At 41.3% G+C, this 15,031-nt stretch overlaps 1 protein-coding gene across 6 annotated transcripts in view; it reads right to left on the bottom strand.

Annotated features, from left to right (window-relative positions):
- Positions 1-15,031, bottom strand: part of ARMC2 (armadillo repeat containing 2) — a 97,945-nt gene that overhangs the window by 35,249 nt on the left and 47,665 nt on the right. For all 6 annotated transcript variants that reach the window (XM_001916466.6, XM_014734450.3, XM_014734440.3 and 3 more), the window contains exons 9-10: positions 12,759-12,861; positions 11,001-11,224 (exon numbers count right to left, since the gene is read on the bottom strand). In XM_001916466.6, the coding sequence (XP_001916501.4) occupies positions 11,001-11,224; positions 12,759-12,861 (327 nt within the window). The remainder of the gene's footprint in view (positions 1-11,000; positions 11,225-12,758; positions 12,862-15,031) is intronic.

Here is a 15,031-nt window from a genome sequence, read left to right as displayed (position 1 = left end):
TCTACAGCCCCCTGCACGGACTCCTTCCACAGTCTCTCTCCTGTCCCATTCATCTCCCCACAGCAGCTCGCTGCTACCCAAGGCAGCATCTCAAAGCCCAACTCCCCTGATAAAAGACTTCCTCTGACTTCCGGTGGCCTATCGGACAAAATCCACATCCTAAAGGCTCTTTACTCTCTAAAATATAGTTTACCCCACTAGGCTCATCTCCTTCACCTCCCTTCCTCCCTTCCCTCTCCCCACCACACTGGCCATCTTTCAGACTCTGTACCACACACAATGTCCTGGTCCTTTCACAATTCCAAGCCTTTGAAACCATTTCCTCTGCCCAGAATGCCCTCATCCATCAAGCTCCTCCACCCCTTCTCCAACTCAGTCATCTGCCTGTTTTTCTGGACCCAGCTCAGGCTCACTTCTCTTCAAAGACTTTTCAGTGGTTGATCACTTCCTCTTCCAAGTTAACAAATCATCCTGTTCACGTCTGTATCACACCCATCGCATAATCATAACCGCTTGTTTTGTGTACCTTCTCTCTCACTGTGAGCTTCTCTAGTGTATAATTTGTCTTTTAATCCTCGTTATATTTGGAGGACAATAAATATGCCGATAAAAAGCTGACTGGACGAAACAGAAGGAGAAGGGGAGAGAGAGGACATGAGGAGGAGAAAGAAGGGAAGCAGGAGATGAAGGGACAAGGGAGCCAGAAAAGGCTCTATCCCTTTAAGAAGCTTTTGGCAAGAAAGTGCCAAGGATTAGCAGAGGCCTGGTGGTAAACTGGAGCTTAAACCTTAACCCGAGCGAGGGAGGAGGATCAGGAGGAGGTCACCAGGCAGACGCAATAATGAAGGCCCCCCATTCTGAGACACTGGCAGTGAGCCACCGATCCCACTGCAGGGTGGGCGTGGGGCTGACTGCTGAGCACAGACAAGTGGCTTTTTCTGGGAAAAATGTGAAAAGATCAGTGGGAGGAGAGTCTAGCTAAATGCTGTGGTAACAGTCAAGGCAAATTCCAAGTCAACCCACTTAACTCGCAACCTTGCTCCAACTTTTAACAGAGATATATTTGCGGAAATCATTAATGAGCTGTGGACTCTGCAACAGAGCCTTTGTTTTCCACCCCCCCAGGAAAGCCCACCCACTGGGCCTGCCCCCAAAGCAAGGGTTCACCAAAGTCCAAGATTTATGCCCGCAGAAATGAATCCGGCTCTTTCTTAACTTTCTAATTTATGTTATTCCCTACTCTAGTTAGATACGTACTTTTCTATTTTAACATATGTAATCTCTTAAGCCATCTCAAATATTTTATGACCAAAAAAGAAGTAAAAGCTAGATGCATACATAGATGCTTGTTTAGCTTCTAAAGGACTTACTGGAACAATTCCCAAACTCTTAACTGTCATCTCACTAAGAAATAGCAAACTGAAAAACATGAGTTTCAATTCTTATTTTCCCCCATCTCCGCATGTGCAGCCCCTTGGGACAGACACACTGAGTCAGAAGGCAACCAGTGGGAAGCAGAAAAAGGAGGAGACTATGGAATTGATAATCCTCAAAGAGAATTAATAAAATTTAAGTGTCCTTGCTTATTAGCAGTTGTTAGTTGATGTCTGGGACAAAAGGGGGGACCTACATTTTTGGTATATATCAAGGAAGAAACATTCTGGAGTGATTATGATTACTAATTTACTGCCGAAAAATGACTGAACTACACTCTACAGCTGTATGGTGCTCACTTTTTCTGAGCCAGCTTCTTTTCTCTGTTTCCCTAATTTCCTTGAGGTGCTGGGCCCCACCCTCGATCAGAATCTCCAGGTGAAACGCCTGGTTAGTCTGGCAAAGCTGTCTTATCTCACATTGAATGGGTTCGGACTCAAAATTTTCACTGTGCATTCAATACTGGGAGATCCATTTTAAAGGGAAAAATTATATTAAGAAGTGATTAGATAATTTATAAAGGCTCAAACAGCATTTTAGCACAACAAAACTAGAATTCAAAAGATTTCACAGCTATTTTTTCAAATCGGTTATAGGTACTTAATGATCAATTTCAAATTATGGTTTCAACTATTAATTAGTGGAAAAGCCTTAGCAAACACAAGAAATCTTTGTCTCAAAGTATTGAGGCCCTCGTGATTTAGATCACTGGACTTCAGAATGATGACACAGGCCCGGCAGCCGTGGCCACTTTTCCCGCATTCTCTACTGCACTGAGGTGGGTGCAAGGTGGGTGGGCTGAGTGGGACACCTGAGCCTCCACATACTGCTCATTTCCTGAGTGGATGAGCCTCTCTTTTCCCTTTGCACTCTTCCCCCATCGGAGTCCTCAGTCCCCAGGGAACTCACCAGATTCTGCCCTAAAACGCATCCAGCCATCAGAGCAGGCCCAGATCAGAAGGGCTTGTAGCTCACAGCCCAGCACAGAACTCCAGCATCATAAGCTAAACAGGCTCTTTGGCTAGCCCAGGACCTTCCCCATCAATCACGACACTTCTCCTGGGAGAAATATTTTCCCAATTTCGAAAAATCAGCTTTCAGAGAAACCTTTGAAACATAATGCAATTGAAAGCTGTACCATTAATAGTTTGAAAGTTATTATGCTCCCTCTACCAAAATTAGCATCAAGATTCGGTTTTATTTATTTTTATACACTGGATGCTATTATGAAAAGGATTTGAGCAGCTACTTTATGGTTTATAAAGCTGTCTCATGAGTTTGATCTCATTTGCTCCCCAAACCAAGGCCTTGAGGCAGACAGGAAAGGTACCACGAGCCCCACCTTTCAGATGAGGAAACTGAAGCTCCCAAGTAGGTGGGCGTCCTGGGCTCTTTCTCCTTGTCTGCTGTCTCCCCCACTCCATTTGGCTGTCTCTAAAAGCAGTCATTTTATTTCTCAATCATCTGGAATATCCATAACCAAAATCCCTTGAGCTTTATCTCAACTCAACTGCCAACTGCAAAAATGGTTCACTTCCCGCTGATGATGTGAAAGAATAAACACAGCCGCCAGAGACCGCAAACAGTGTCAAATGATTTAAGACCAAAGCCACACCATTTTCCAACCTCAGCAAAACCATCTCCCTCTATTAATAAAAGCACATTCATTTTTTGGATTTGTGCCCAAGGGTGACCACGTATATGCCAAAACCAGAGCCTATGTGGTAACCCAAGAAGTTTCATATTGTCTCATATGTGATTAATACAGTTCTGGCTGAAACAAAAGAGACCAACAGCAAGATGCCACTATACACATGAAACCACTAGTACCAAAAATTCCTAAGCATTTCACTGGAGTTAAGATATATGCATATGAAAGTAATATTAATTCGCAATCTTTGATAGTGCTGGTGGCTGGCTATGGCGCCTATTTGGCACATTCCTACATCATGGGTGTCACATAGCAGCAGGAAATGGTTCTCTCCTCCTCGAACCCCCAACACCCTACCTTGAGATGGTATTTAACCTTTGCCTATGTTTATTATTGATTTTCCACTGACTGCCTCTATGTCAGTTACCTTGGTAAAATGAGTAGGTAGCCCATTCTTCTAGTTGTGGCTATTACATGTATCAGTATAGTTGAAATTTTGAACATCAGATGAGCTAAATAGAATGCCATTGTGGTAAAAGAAGGAAAATGAGTCTGAAAAAGATACTGTCTTAAGAACTGCTAAGTAATAACTCTAATTTTTCACAATTACATGTTAAAGTTAGTGACATTTCTTCATTGCCACAACTAATGCATCTACAATGAAGAGATGAGGCTAAGGAGATAGGACAGCAATTGCAAAGCAAATGGTTCTCCCCAGAAACAGGAGGCAAAGGGATACTCATTTCCCATTCTTGATGTTCCTTCCTTGTGAGGAGGTATCCTTTTGCATAATACTCCCGGCCACGCTCCACCCCTCACTTCCTGATCGGTGAGCACAAGGTGTTCTCTGTTCCTCGAGGACCAGGCGTGGCCTGTGACTGGGTGGGCAAATCGAATTTGGGGGGTTGGGATTAAAAAGATGCCTGCCTCAGCTATAAACTACATCCTCCAGCCATGGTGATAACCTTCTCCCCGGTCCATCCGCCTCAGTCTCTCTTGTTTCCAAGTTCAAAACCCAAGGCATTCCATGTGTGAGTTCTCTGAGTCTCCCTAAATCTTCGGATGGGCTGTCCCTGGAGGATCCAAGGTGAACGTGAGTTGCCTAAATGCAGCCCCTTTCCAAGAAAGGGAAGAGTGGGCGCTGCCTGTTCTCTCAGGCCAGTTGGGTGAGTGAGTGGTTAGTTATACTGCTGGGTATTCCTTTCAGGAAGGAAGCCTCATAAGTAGAAAATTGCTGTCCCTGTCCCACTAACAAATCATTAAAAAACTAGCAAGCCTAATGACCAATACCAAAGCTTGCGACAAAAAACTTCATCTAATCTTGAAAATGATAGGCTAATAAGCAAAATAAGCCAGGTATAGTACTCTAGCCAACTGTATTGTGCCCGTATCGATTTCCCAGTTTTAATAACGTACTATGGTTATGTACATGTGGCCTTTGGGAGAAGCTGGGTGGTGGGTACACAGGACCTCTGTATACTATTTTTGCAACATCTTGTGAATCCGTTCTTAGTTCAGAATAAAAATTTTTTTAAAAAAAGCCAGACACCAGAAAGTACACACTGTATAAACCGTTTATATTAAATTCTAGAACAGGCAGAGCTTATCTATGGTGAAAGGGATCCGAAAAATGGTTCCCTTTGCGGGTAGGAGAGTAGGAATTAACTGGGAAGAGGTGGGAAGTGACAGAAATCTTCTGCATCTTGATGGGGGCGTGGGTTACATGGCTGTATGCTTTTGTCAGAACACTGAGCCCTGTCCCGACAATGGGGTACAAAGCCAAATGGACCATCAGGGCTCTTGAAGACACTGGTATCACGTGGCAGGGGAGGAGCGGAATACTTCTGTATTCATAGGAATGAACTTAGATCAGCCAAAGTGGGGAGTTTAGGGCTTAGAATTGTAAAAAAAAAAAAAAAATCAACTACATCAAAACATGTTTAGTTTAAAAATACAGAGATAAAGAAACCATGTAAGATGTAGCGGGAGCATGAACGGCTCGTTGCATGACCCCACCCCTCCTGCCAATCCAACTGCTCCATACAAAGTAGCAGAAGTCGTCTCTCGCTGGTGCTCTCTCCGCAGCATTTGCCAAAGCTGATCAATCTTTGCCTTCAAAATCTCTATTCTCTGTCGATTGTCCTTCCTTCACTTTCTGGTCACTTCTTTTTCTCTTCCACGCCACAAATTTGACCATTTTGCAGAATCTGTCCTCAGCCCTCCTCCCTTCTCTTTCTACACTCTCCCCTTGAGGAAGTTCGCTGTCTTTCTTGACTTCAACGACCACCCCTCCGTGTAGATGACCCCAGATCTCCCTTTTGGGCTTTACTTTCTCTGCTGAGCATGAGTTCATATTTCCAATTGCCTACTGGACAGTCCCACTAGGCCATTCTGCTGGCACCTTAAAGTTTTACATTAAGGCCAATTACATCATTTCCCTCCCTCCTCTCACCAAATCAGTTCCTGTACCTCTCTACTTTCTAAAACTAATATTATAATTTTCTGAAGCATGCAGGCTCAAAATGTCTGAGTCATCTCTCTTTGTTTAGTTCAGCTTCCTTCTCCCCAACCTTAGAGCCAAAGCAAAGGAACAGAGCAGAGGTTGACAAGGGGTGGGGGACCAATCTTACTGAGAAACTTCCATTTAGAAAAAGAAAGAACATGACACTGGACGTGCACTGAGCAAGGAGTGGGGAAGATTAGGATTTGAAGGACCCACTGGGGAGATGCTTGCAGGCTTAGAAGCCGGAGAAATGAAAGAGGTGCAGGAGGAGGGGAGGGAAAGGAAACCACGTTTTCTGGGGCGCTGCACAACAGTTTCAACTTCAAAAATGTTATATCTGAAGCAGGGAAAGAATATATTTCTCTAAGGATTGAACTCAGAATCAAATGGGTTAGGCTGTAAAGAAAAACGGTTGGACATACAAAGGAATCAAAAACATAGGAACGTTAGCTCAAGTCAATCTGGGTTCTAGTAGTTGTATTATATACCTATAAATTATCTAACTGTAAATGTGAGTACCTTGAACTTTTCTTCAATTACAGTAAAGCAGCTTTGTACACGATATTCTCAAGACACAAGAGGACAAATGAGACACCAGGGAAATTTGGGCTTATTTGTGATAATGATGTATACAGAAGTCTCTTCTCCATTCCTCAGAAAGGGGGCATCATGGAGACCACACAGACTTTCTGATGGAGGTGTCTCCAGCAATTTTTCTCACTCCTGTTATGGCTTCCTGACTGTCGGCCTTTAAAAGTCAGAGATGAACCCTAACATCTCCTGATAATCTATTCTAGATCAACACTGACAAATCCCTATTTCTGTCTGTGTCACCCCCTTGGGCGATGCAATTTGCTTCTGGTATTTAGAAGGCCTTGCCTGTGAGCCGGCCTATATTTCTCTTTTTCCAAGTTTTAGGGAGATTTCCCCAAATTCTAGTATTCTGGAATTTAGTGAATGCACAATTAACCTTCTTTACTCTTCCAATTTTACAGACAAACTCACGTCTCCAGTTTTGCCAGACTGGGAGTGTTAATACTTCCACTTGGCACACAGGTGGTGGCCCCTCAGTTCCTCTGAGCATCAACCATCATCCCCTCAACAGTCTCAAGATGCTATTAGGTATCTCACAGGCAGAAGTGAATGCAGCATCGAACATGTGGAAGCACCATGCTTTTGTAGAAGAATAAGGCAGAATAGTCTTATCTGGGCACAGGGATCACCAACACGTAGGCCCCTCCTGGCAGCCATCTTGTCCTCCACTGTCTTACTCACCACCCAGAACATGCCTAGCACAGAGTAGCCACTCCACAAACACTTGTGAAATCAGTGTCTCTTGATTTCAGCCACGTAGTGATAAATATATATGTATGCAGGTACGTATACGTAAGAAAGAACACAAAGAAAACCTTCAAAATCTCTACGCTTCAGTATTTTTCCCAGTAAGCAACCTCAGCGCACGGACTGTGGAGGAGCTTTTCTCTCACACCCATTCCTTGATCTCATTCCTTTGGCTCCATTATAATCAGTCTAAAATCTAGGAGCTGCAGCAACGCCTCTGAGTTGGGGCTACTGCAAGTGAAATCTTACCCTCCAATCTGTCCATACCACTGACACGTTCTCCTCTCATCACTTTTCATCTTTTTGGTCTTTATCAGTTTAATATCTTGCACACATTCATCTTTCTGCCACTCTGAGCTCATCTCCTCTTCTCCACACTCTGACCTCCATCTGCTCCCTGTTGCTCCAAGTCCGCACTCACAGCCTGGAGGTCGAGCCCCGTGACCGTAGCCTCTGATCTCACCTCCCAGGCCTCCCCCAGAGAAGCTCTCTACTCTGGACAGACCCACCTCTTCAGCATCCCAAAACACACCTTCTCCCTTTCTGCCAGTTTCCTCAATCCTACACAACCGTCAGGGTCCAGCCGCAGCTGTTTTCCACTCATTCGATGGCCTCCAACAGGCGGCTTTAGGGAAATAGGATGACTCGAGCACTGTGCCCGATGCTAGAACATACCAAGCTTTATAATAGGAGGTCCCTACGAAGTGAGCGAAAGCTACTGAGGTTCTCCAGGTTTTGCCTGACTGGGAGTGTTAATACTTCCACTTGGCACACAGGTGGTGGCCCCTCAGTTCCTCTGAGCATCAACCATCATCCCCTCAACTGTCTCAAGATGCTATTAGGTATCTCACAGGCAGAAGTGAGAGGAAGTCACAGCTGTCCGATGTTGCCTGCCTTTATCTTTTTTGCTTTGCCGTGTTCTCTCTGGTTTACAGACATTACTTTATTAGTACAGCCATAAGTAATCTTTTTTCAATTGAACAAAGTTGCTTTAAAAAAATGCCTTGCGGGGGGGGGGCTGGCCCCGTGGCCGAGTGGTTAAGTTCACGCGCTCCGCTGCAGGCGGCCCAGTGTTTCGTTGGTTCGAATCCTGGGCGCGGACACGGCACTGCTCATCAAACCACGCTGAGGCGGCATCCCACATGCCACAACTAGAAGGACCCACAACGAAGAATACACAACTATGTACCGGGGGGCTTTGGGGAGAAAAAGGAAAAAAAAAAATTAAATTAAATAAATAAAATATATTTAAAAAAAAAAATGCCTTGGGGACCAGGCCGGTGGCACAGCAGTTAAGTTTGCACATTCCGCTTCGGCAGCCTGGGGTTCACCAGTTTAGATCCCGGGTGCAGATCTACACACTGCTTGTCAAGCCATGTGGTGGTAGGCACACCACATATAAAGTAGAGGAAGGTGGGCCTGGATGTTAGCAAAAGGCCAGTCTTCCTCAGCAAAAAAAAAAAAAAAAAAAAGAGGAGGCGTGATAGCAGATGTTAGCTCAGGGCTAATCTTCCTCAACAAAAAAAAAAAGAAAAAGAAAAAATGCCTCATGAGCCAGAGTTACCAGGTTCTGAAAGCTGGTGTAAACAAACTGTTCTGCACATGGCCAGATCTGTTTGGCTGAATTTACACACAAGCCGGCTAGTGTAAACCAGCCAGCACTACACACTCACAAGAGTAGAGATTTTCATCAGCTCTTGTAGTGAAGTCGTGTTGCTTACATTTCATCATTCATATGATACAAAACAGCTTTTCTTTGTTTTAATCAAATATGAGGGAATGTCTAGTTCAGGGAATTCTGCAAATGAAATAGCCTAAAACAATATCTCCTTCCTCCCCAAATCTGTAAACACACACACATAGTGACATTCTATAGTTGATGCCAATGGCGCTTGAGGACCACAGCGGGAGCACGTTCTCAGGTGGTGCCAATAATGGGCTCCCTGGATGTGGGATGCTGCCTGTGCTCCAGGGAGCAGCCTCAGGCCGTGTAAGCCCCACCCACACCAGAGCCTAGGCAGAGTGAGAGAAGGCTTTGCAGATGATGACAGAGCCTGGTGAGCAGCGGTGGGCAGCGAGGAGGAAGCTACACAGTGCCCCGCACCACAGCACTCCAGAAGGAGGCACGGATGTCAGGAAAGGAAGGGCATCTGACCTAGTGAGTCAGTTTGCACCTGAGGATGCTCAAGCAAAGGGGAAAGAAAAGAGGAACATAGCAGGCAGCGCGCTGTACTCACTGGCATATCAGAGGTCCTAGTTCTTGATTTGATATATTTTTGGTCACAATAGTACTCATTGCTCCTTTATACCAACTGATTTTATTTATACTTTATGTATACATTATATATATTTATATATTACATATAAATGAATAATAAATATAAATAAATTTATGTATTTAAAAGTCAGATTTAAATTTATAAATCATATATATATATAAATATACAATATAAAATGGGTTGGAAAGAGCTTTTTAAGTCAGACAAGAATTCTAGAAGCTGTTGCATAAAATTAAAAACAGAGTGGATATCTCAATAGGAGAATGATTGAGAATTGGAGGTATATCCTTGTCACAGAATATTATGCTGCCATTAAAAGGAACAAAATAAAACTACAGAGTTGACTCAAGAGGTTTTTACTATGTACTGTTAAACGAGAAAAGAGAATTGCATAGAATATCCCATTTTGAATACCTACGAGTGCACAGAGGTGCTGAGGGCACCAGTGAGAACAACGCTGGCTAACGGGGTGGACCAGAAGGAGAAACAAGGAAAGCAGGTGATGGAAAACAAGCTAAAACAACGATTAAAAATAAGAGGCTCCATGATCAAAAGCAAGAATCATATAAAATTATGCACATGTAAATATATGTATGCATAAAAAATACATGGAGGAATGGTTACTAAAATGTTGGAGGTGTGTTATCTCAGGGTGAAATATTTCAGGTGATTTTTACACTCTTCCTTATACTTTTCTGCATTTTAATAAGGAAATAGAATATGTAACCCAATATGTAACCCAAATAACTATTTCATTGAGGGAAAAATCTGAATAACTCAATAACACGGGCAGCGTGAAAATAATGTTTCTAAGACTTCCTAGCCAGAGGATGGCACATCCAGTAGAATTTTTAATCAGTCACGACTAAAAGAGGTTTCCATAATCTTTTTTCAAAATGGAGACAGACCACAAAGCCCAAAATTCATAATCATCACAAACACTTTAAGCATCTTTAAGGTGGGACCCAAATCTAATTTTTCACACACTTTCCCAAAGGTTTCAAGCACTCCGAGTGCTCAATCAATCCTCATTAACTGACAAGCACATTTCAAATCTCATGAATTATTACACGAAAGATGCTATTATCTGACATACAAACGCTATTAAAGAGTAAAATCTCATCTAAAAAAAGAATATGAGAGCTGAGGCAGCTCCAATGAAAATAATTTAACTATGAAATTCAATCTGCCAGAGAAGAAGTAATAAAACTCTAACACGTGACTCATTTTTTCTTCCTGCCCTGGTCATAGTAAATGTAGCCAGTGCTGTGACCTCTGTTCCTATAGTCACAGGCTCGCGTGTCCTCTACACACCCCCTCCATGACTGTCCGCTCAGTATCATTAACTGCTGTTTTTTATTGTAGATACAAGATTCGTGACATTAGCTCCCCATTATCGTGAACCATCTCTAGGCTAGGGCCGTCTTCAATGCTCTAAAGGCTAAAGCTCTGCCTGTTAAAATTCTGATTATAACATGCAATTGTTCTGCAGAGACGTGCTACTTTTTCATTCTTCCAGGCTTTCTCTGCAGGGGAGTGGAAATGAATGTCCACAAGCATGTGGAGAGCTGCTCTGTGAAAAGCCATGGAATAGCCTTTCCACGGGAAATGGGCACACACGGGGTGGAGGTGGGGCAGTGGCTGCTGCCTGTGATCCCTGAGGCAGGGCACCCCTTCTTGGCCGTAGGTAACAGACCACCTGTTCCCTGTTACATCCACCTGGCAGGTAACTGGTATTAGGTAACATGAAAGCTAATCTTACATATCTAACCTTTTCAAGTAAAGTACTTACTTGGACTAACAAGTGGCCTGAATTAGGCAAGCATGTACCACATTTCTTGGTGTTCTCATTTATTTGCTTTATCAAATTTATCAATATTTCCACAGTGCCTTTGCTGATCATTTCATTAAGAAATCCTGGATTTCCAGAAATGAATTTGAGAGTCCCCATACAGTATAAAAAAGCTTCGGTGTTAGTTTGTAGGTCTTCCTTTCCCAGCACCTCCAGTAATGATTCTGTCAGAAAGATGAATTATTACAAATGTATGAGTATAAGAGCTGGAGAGAGAGATATTAAAGCACTTGCATGTGAACAGCAAATACAATTTGTAAAATGTTAGTCATAACCTACATTCAAATGCTTGTTAGGGATTCTCATATGGTACAAGAGGAAAGCTTCCTTTTAGCTAAGACAAGTGTCTATGATGATAATGACAGCAAAAGGATGGGAAATTTAATATATAAATAAGAAAGTGTTCTTTTAATTAAATGCCATTCCTTACCTCTTACTAATATTTACCAACCTTTATTTTTGGTTACAAATATTTTGAGCTATTATAGAATAACTAATAATTAAAGCAATTTAAGAGTTAAACTTCAAAAAAACCATTAAGAATATACTCGTTGCTGTATGAATGGGAAATTAATCAAGATAGGCTTTTCTTTTTATTTTTTTGAGGAAGATTAGCCCTAAACTAACATCTGCCACCAATCCTCCTCCTTTTGCTGAGGAAGACTGGCCCTGAGCTAACATCCATGCCCATCTTCCTCTACTTTATACATGGGACGCCTGCCACAGCATGGCTTGACAAGCGGTGCCATGTCTGCACCTGGGATCCGAACCGGTGAACCCAGGGCTACCGAGAAGCAGAACGTGAAAACTTAACCACTGTGCCACTGGGCCGGCCCTAGATAGGGTTTTCTAAAAAATCTCAATTGCCAGAGAAAGGAATACTTGGAATATAACACTGACCCTTTCCCTAGGCAACTTAAAAACATCCATCAAAGTAACATACAATTGCTAGATTTTAGGAGTAATCCAGGCAACTCTGATAAGGTTAACCATGCCTATCTCACATTTAACTTCATGAATGTCAATATGACCATTTGTCAGAATCTTCCTTTGTTTTTAGTCTATAATTCTCAATCAGCTGATTCAGTGCTAGATATTTCTTTCAGTACTGGCTTTGTCCCTGTCTGCTGTGGTAAAAAATATATATATATATAAGAGATCATTTATCCTATTTGCAAGAAGAAGACTCAAAGTATTTTCCTTGACCTCCCTTAGATCAGCCATACTAGTTCATAAAAGATTCCTATTTAGGTAATGATTTAAGCGTCTTAATTGTTCAAGGGAATATCAAGAATTAGTCATTATTAGCTAGATATTTAGAATGTAATAAAATTTCTCTACCTACATGTTTGAGACACTTTGATGTCACATTTCAACAACAGTTACATATGGCTTTCCAGCTTTAGCTATTCCTCCTACATCAAAAGACCAAAAATTTCACTTATGTCAAGTACTATTAAATGTGTTTTAAAATAGGGAACACTTTGTAAAGTCACATAATGTTACTACAGGCATTAAAAAAAAAAAAAGGCAGACTATCCTTCAGTCCCCATAGGATCCATTAAAGGGAACACAGAGAAGGACAGAGCAAAGACAGGCATCACATAACTCCTGCATATTCCAGCTAGCTTTAACTATAACTTTGTTTTCCAGGCTTTTCTTTCATACTTAAGTGCGTTTGCACTGAATTGTACTCACCCAGAATGTTGTCATTTTGAATCAGAGAATCATTCTTCTCACTCCTGCTAATTTTAAATATAAGTTTGCAGACATTAAGAAGATTCTTTCTACTCACTTTAAGCTGCAGAGAAAGAAAACACTTACATTTCTATTGTAGAGGGAAACAAAGACATGGCATAATTTTTTTAACATAAACATTTAATTTTAAAAGGGCAGCAAGAGCCTTTTAAAACATAAAGGAAAGTTCTAAAGAAATCAACTCTGAAAGGTGTAGGTCACATATTTGCCCACTATGGTATCTAGTTAACTCATTTACAGTAAATACAACACAAAGGATCTTTACAGCGAGCACATTTTAATGTAAGCAATTATTTCTTGCTGCATAAAGTCCCATATGTAAGATTACTAGTTACTTTTCAAAGAGTATATGAGACAAAAAGGGTGAATGATGTTGATAAATTTAATCAATAGAGTAACTTTTACAAGAGAAAAGTGAAAGAAGATGGATACCAAAATTTCAGATAAAACTAACTTAGGAATTCACAGGGGAGGTGAAGGGAAAAAAAGAAAGGGGGACAGAATGATTCTCTTTATTATCTGCATAAAAGAAAATTAAAAAGTAATATTCTTTGATTAGATAATACATATATATTTATTTTTAAGGCTATTTCTGGAATGCTTTGAGATAATGTTCAAAGTTTAAAATTACTTTCTAAATCATACAAAAATATTCAAGTAGATTAAACATAGGGGTAATAAGAAAGTATACTTTTTTAAAAGCCATAGTATAGGAGGACTAACTGAATCAAATGGTCTAAATCAGCTGCACGTTTATCTAAAGTAGTAAAATTAAAAATAAAAAAAAATCCTAAATGTCCAATATTAGGGAAGAGTTTAATAAATTGTGGAACATCAATACTATTCATTTTAAGCAGTCACAAAAACCACAACTGTGAACACTATATTTAAAAAGAAAGACATTTATAATCCACTGTAAGATGGAAATATTACATGCACTCATTGCAAGAGTGTAGAATGTCTTTGTAGGAATGAGGTCATCTGAACAAATAAGTATACCTGTGTGAAAAGGATGGCATATGGGTCACTATTTTATCATTAAAAAGTATCTTTAAAATTATCTCCAATATTGTTTATTAAGGAGTTTTCATTTAGTTTTAAAAATAAGATAATGGAATGTGCCAGACATATTTTTTAAGGCTTCCTTCTGTGTTGGAGCTGCAAATCTGCCTGTGCTCCCATGGTGTGGCAGGCACTATGCTGTCCCCTGTAGGACATACCCAGAAGAACAAGGTGACCCCACGCTGGAGGGGCAGGGGACGGGAGCATTACCCGTGGAGCAGCTTCTGCCTGCCCCCCTGCTCTGGGCCCTTCGCATGTTATTTCAGAGCAACCCTGCAAATTAGGTGTTGTCATCCCCATTTTGCAACTAAGGAGTCTGCTCCTCAGACAGGTCAGTCTTGGTGTCACCAGGGCGTGTATTAAAAATGCAGAATCTTGGGCCCCACCCAGCTCGAGTGAATCAGAATCTGCATTTTAACAAGCCCCCCAGGGGATCTGTGTGCACGTTCAGGTCTGTGAATCTCTGTTGTGGGAGCCTCAGAAACTGTCACACACGGCACACTGGAGATTCTTTCTGTTCTCAGGAGGAAAAAAGGAAAAGGACACAAAACAATTTTTAATGATTAGGTATTTTAAAAAATATTGTTTAAAAACCCAGAAAATAAGCTGACTAAAGAAAATTTTTTAAAATTCCCTATCAATGGAAATATGCATTGTCCTTAATATTTGGGAATATATTTTAATCAGTTGATAATCTTCCACTACATTGTGAGCCTTTAAAGCTAAAGCCATGATTTATTACTCTTTCTATGTGTGGCACATAGTGTGTGTTACAGACTTAATAGAACTTGTTGAATAAATGAATCAAGACAACTAACCTCACTCCTGACCCAAGTCTCATTTTAGTGAAAAGTGGTAAAGGAGAAAAAAACAACTGGTGCCAGAGTTTTCATTTAAAAAACAAAAACAAAAAACCCCACCATTTCTAGGTCTGCTATAAGGTCAGTTTAATTCAAAGCAAATTCCTATACTTTCTCTTTTGATAGCTGTAAAATTATGACTTTGAGACATGAAAACATAATATTAGATCATATGCAAGAAATGTAGACTATCTTATAGGAAACAGCACTTTTCCCCACACTGGCTGTTCCCCTCGCTCTGCTTTCTTTTCTTCCCAGGGTACTCATCGGCCCCTTCGGCACCTCATGTCT

The sequence above is a fragment of the Equus caballus genome, chromosome 10 (genome assembly GCF_041296265.1).
Source record: "Equus caballus isolate H_3958 breed thoroughbred chromosome 10, TB-T2T, whole genome shotgun sequence".
In the NCBI taxonomy this organism is placed as follows: domain Eukaryota; kingdom Metazoa; phylum Chordata; class Mammalia; order Perissodactyla; family Equidae; genus Equus; species Equus caballus.
This window is presented reverse-complemented; position numbering and strand designations above follow the sequence as displayed.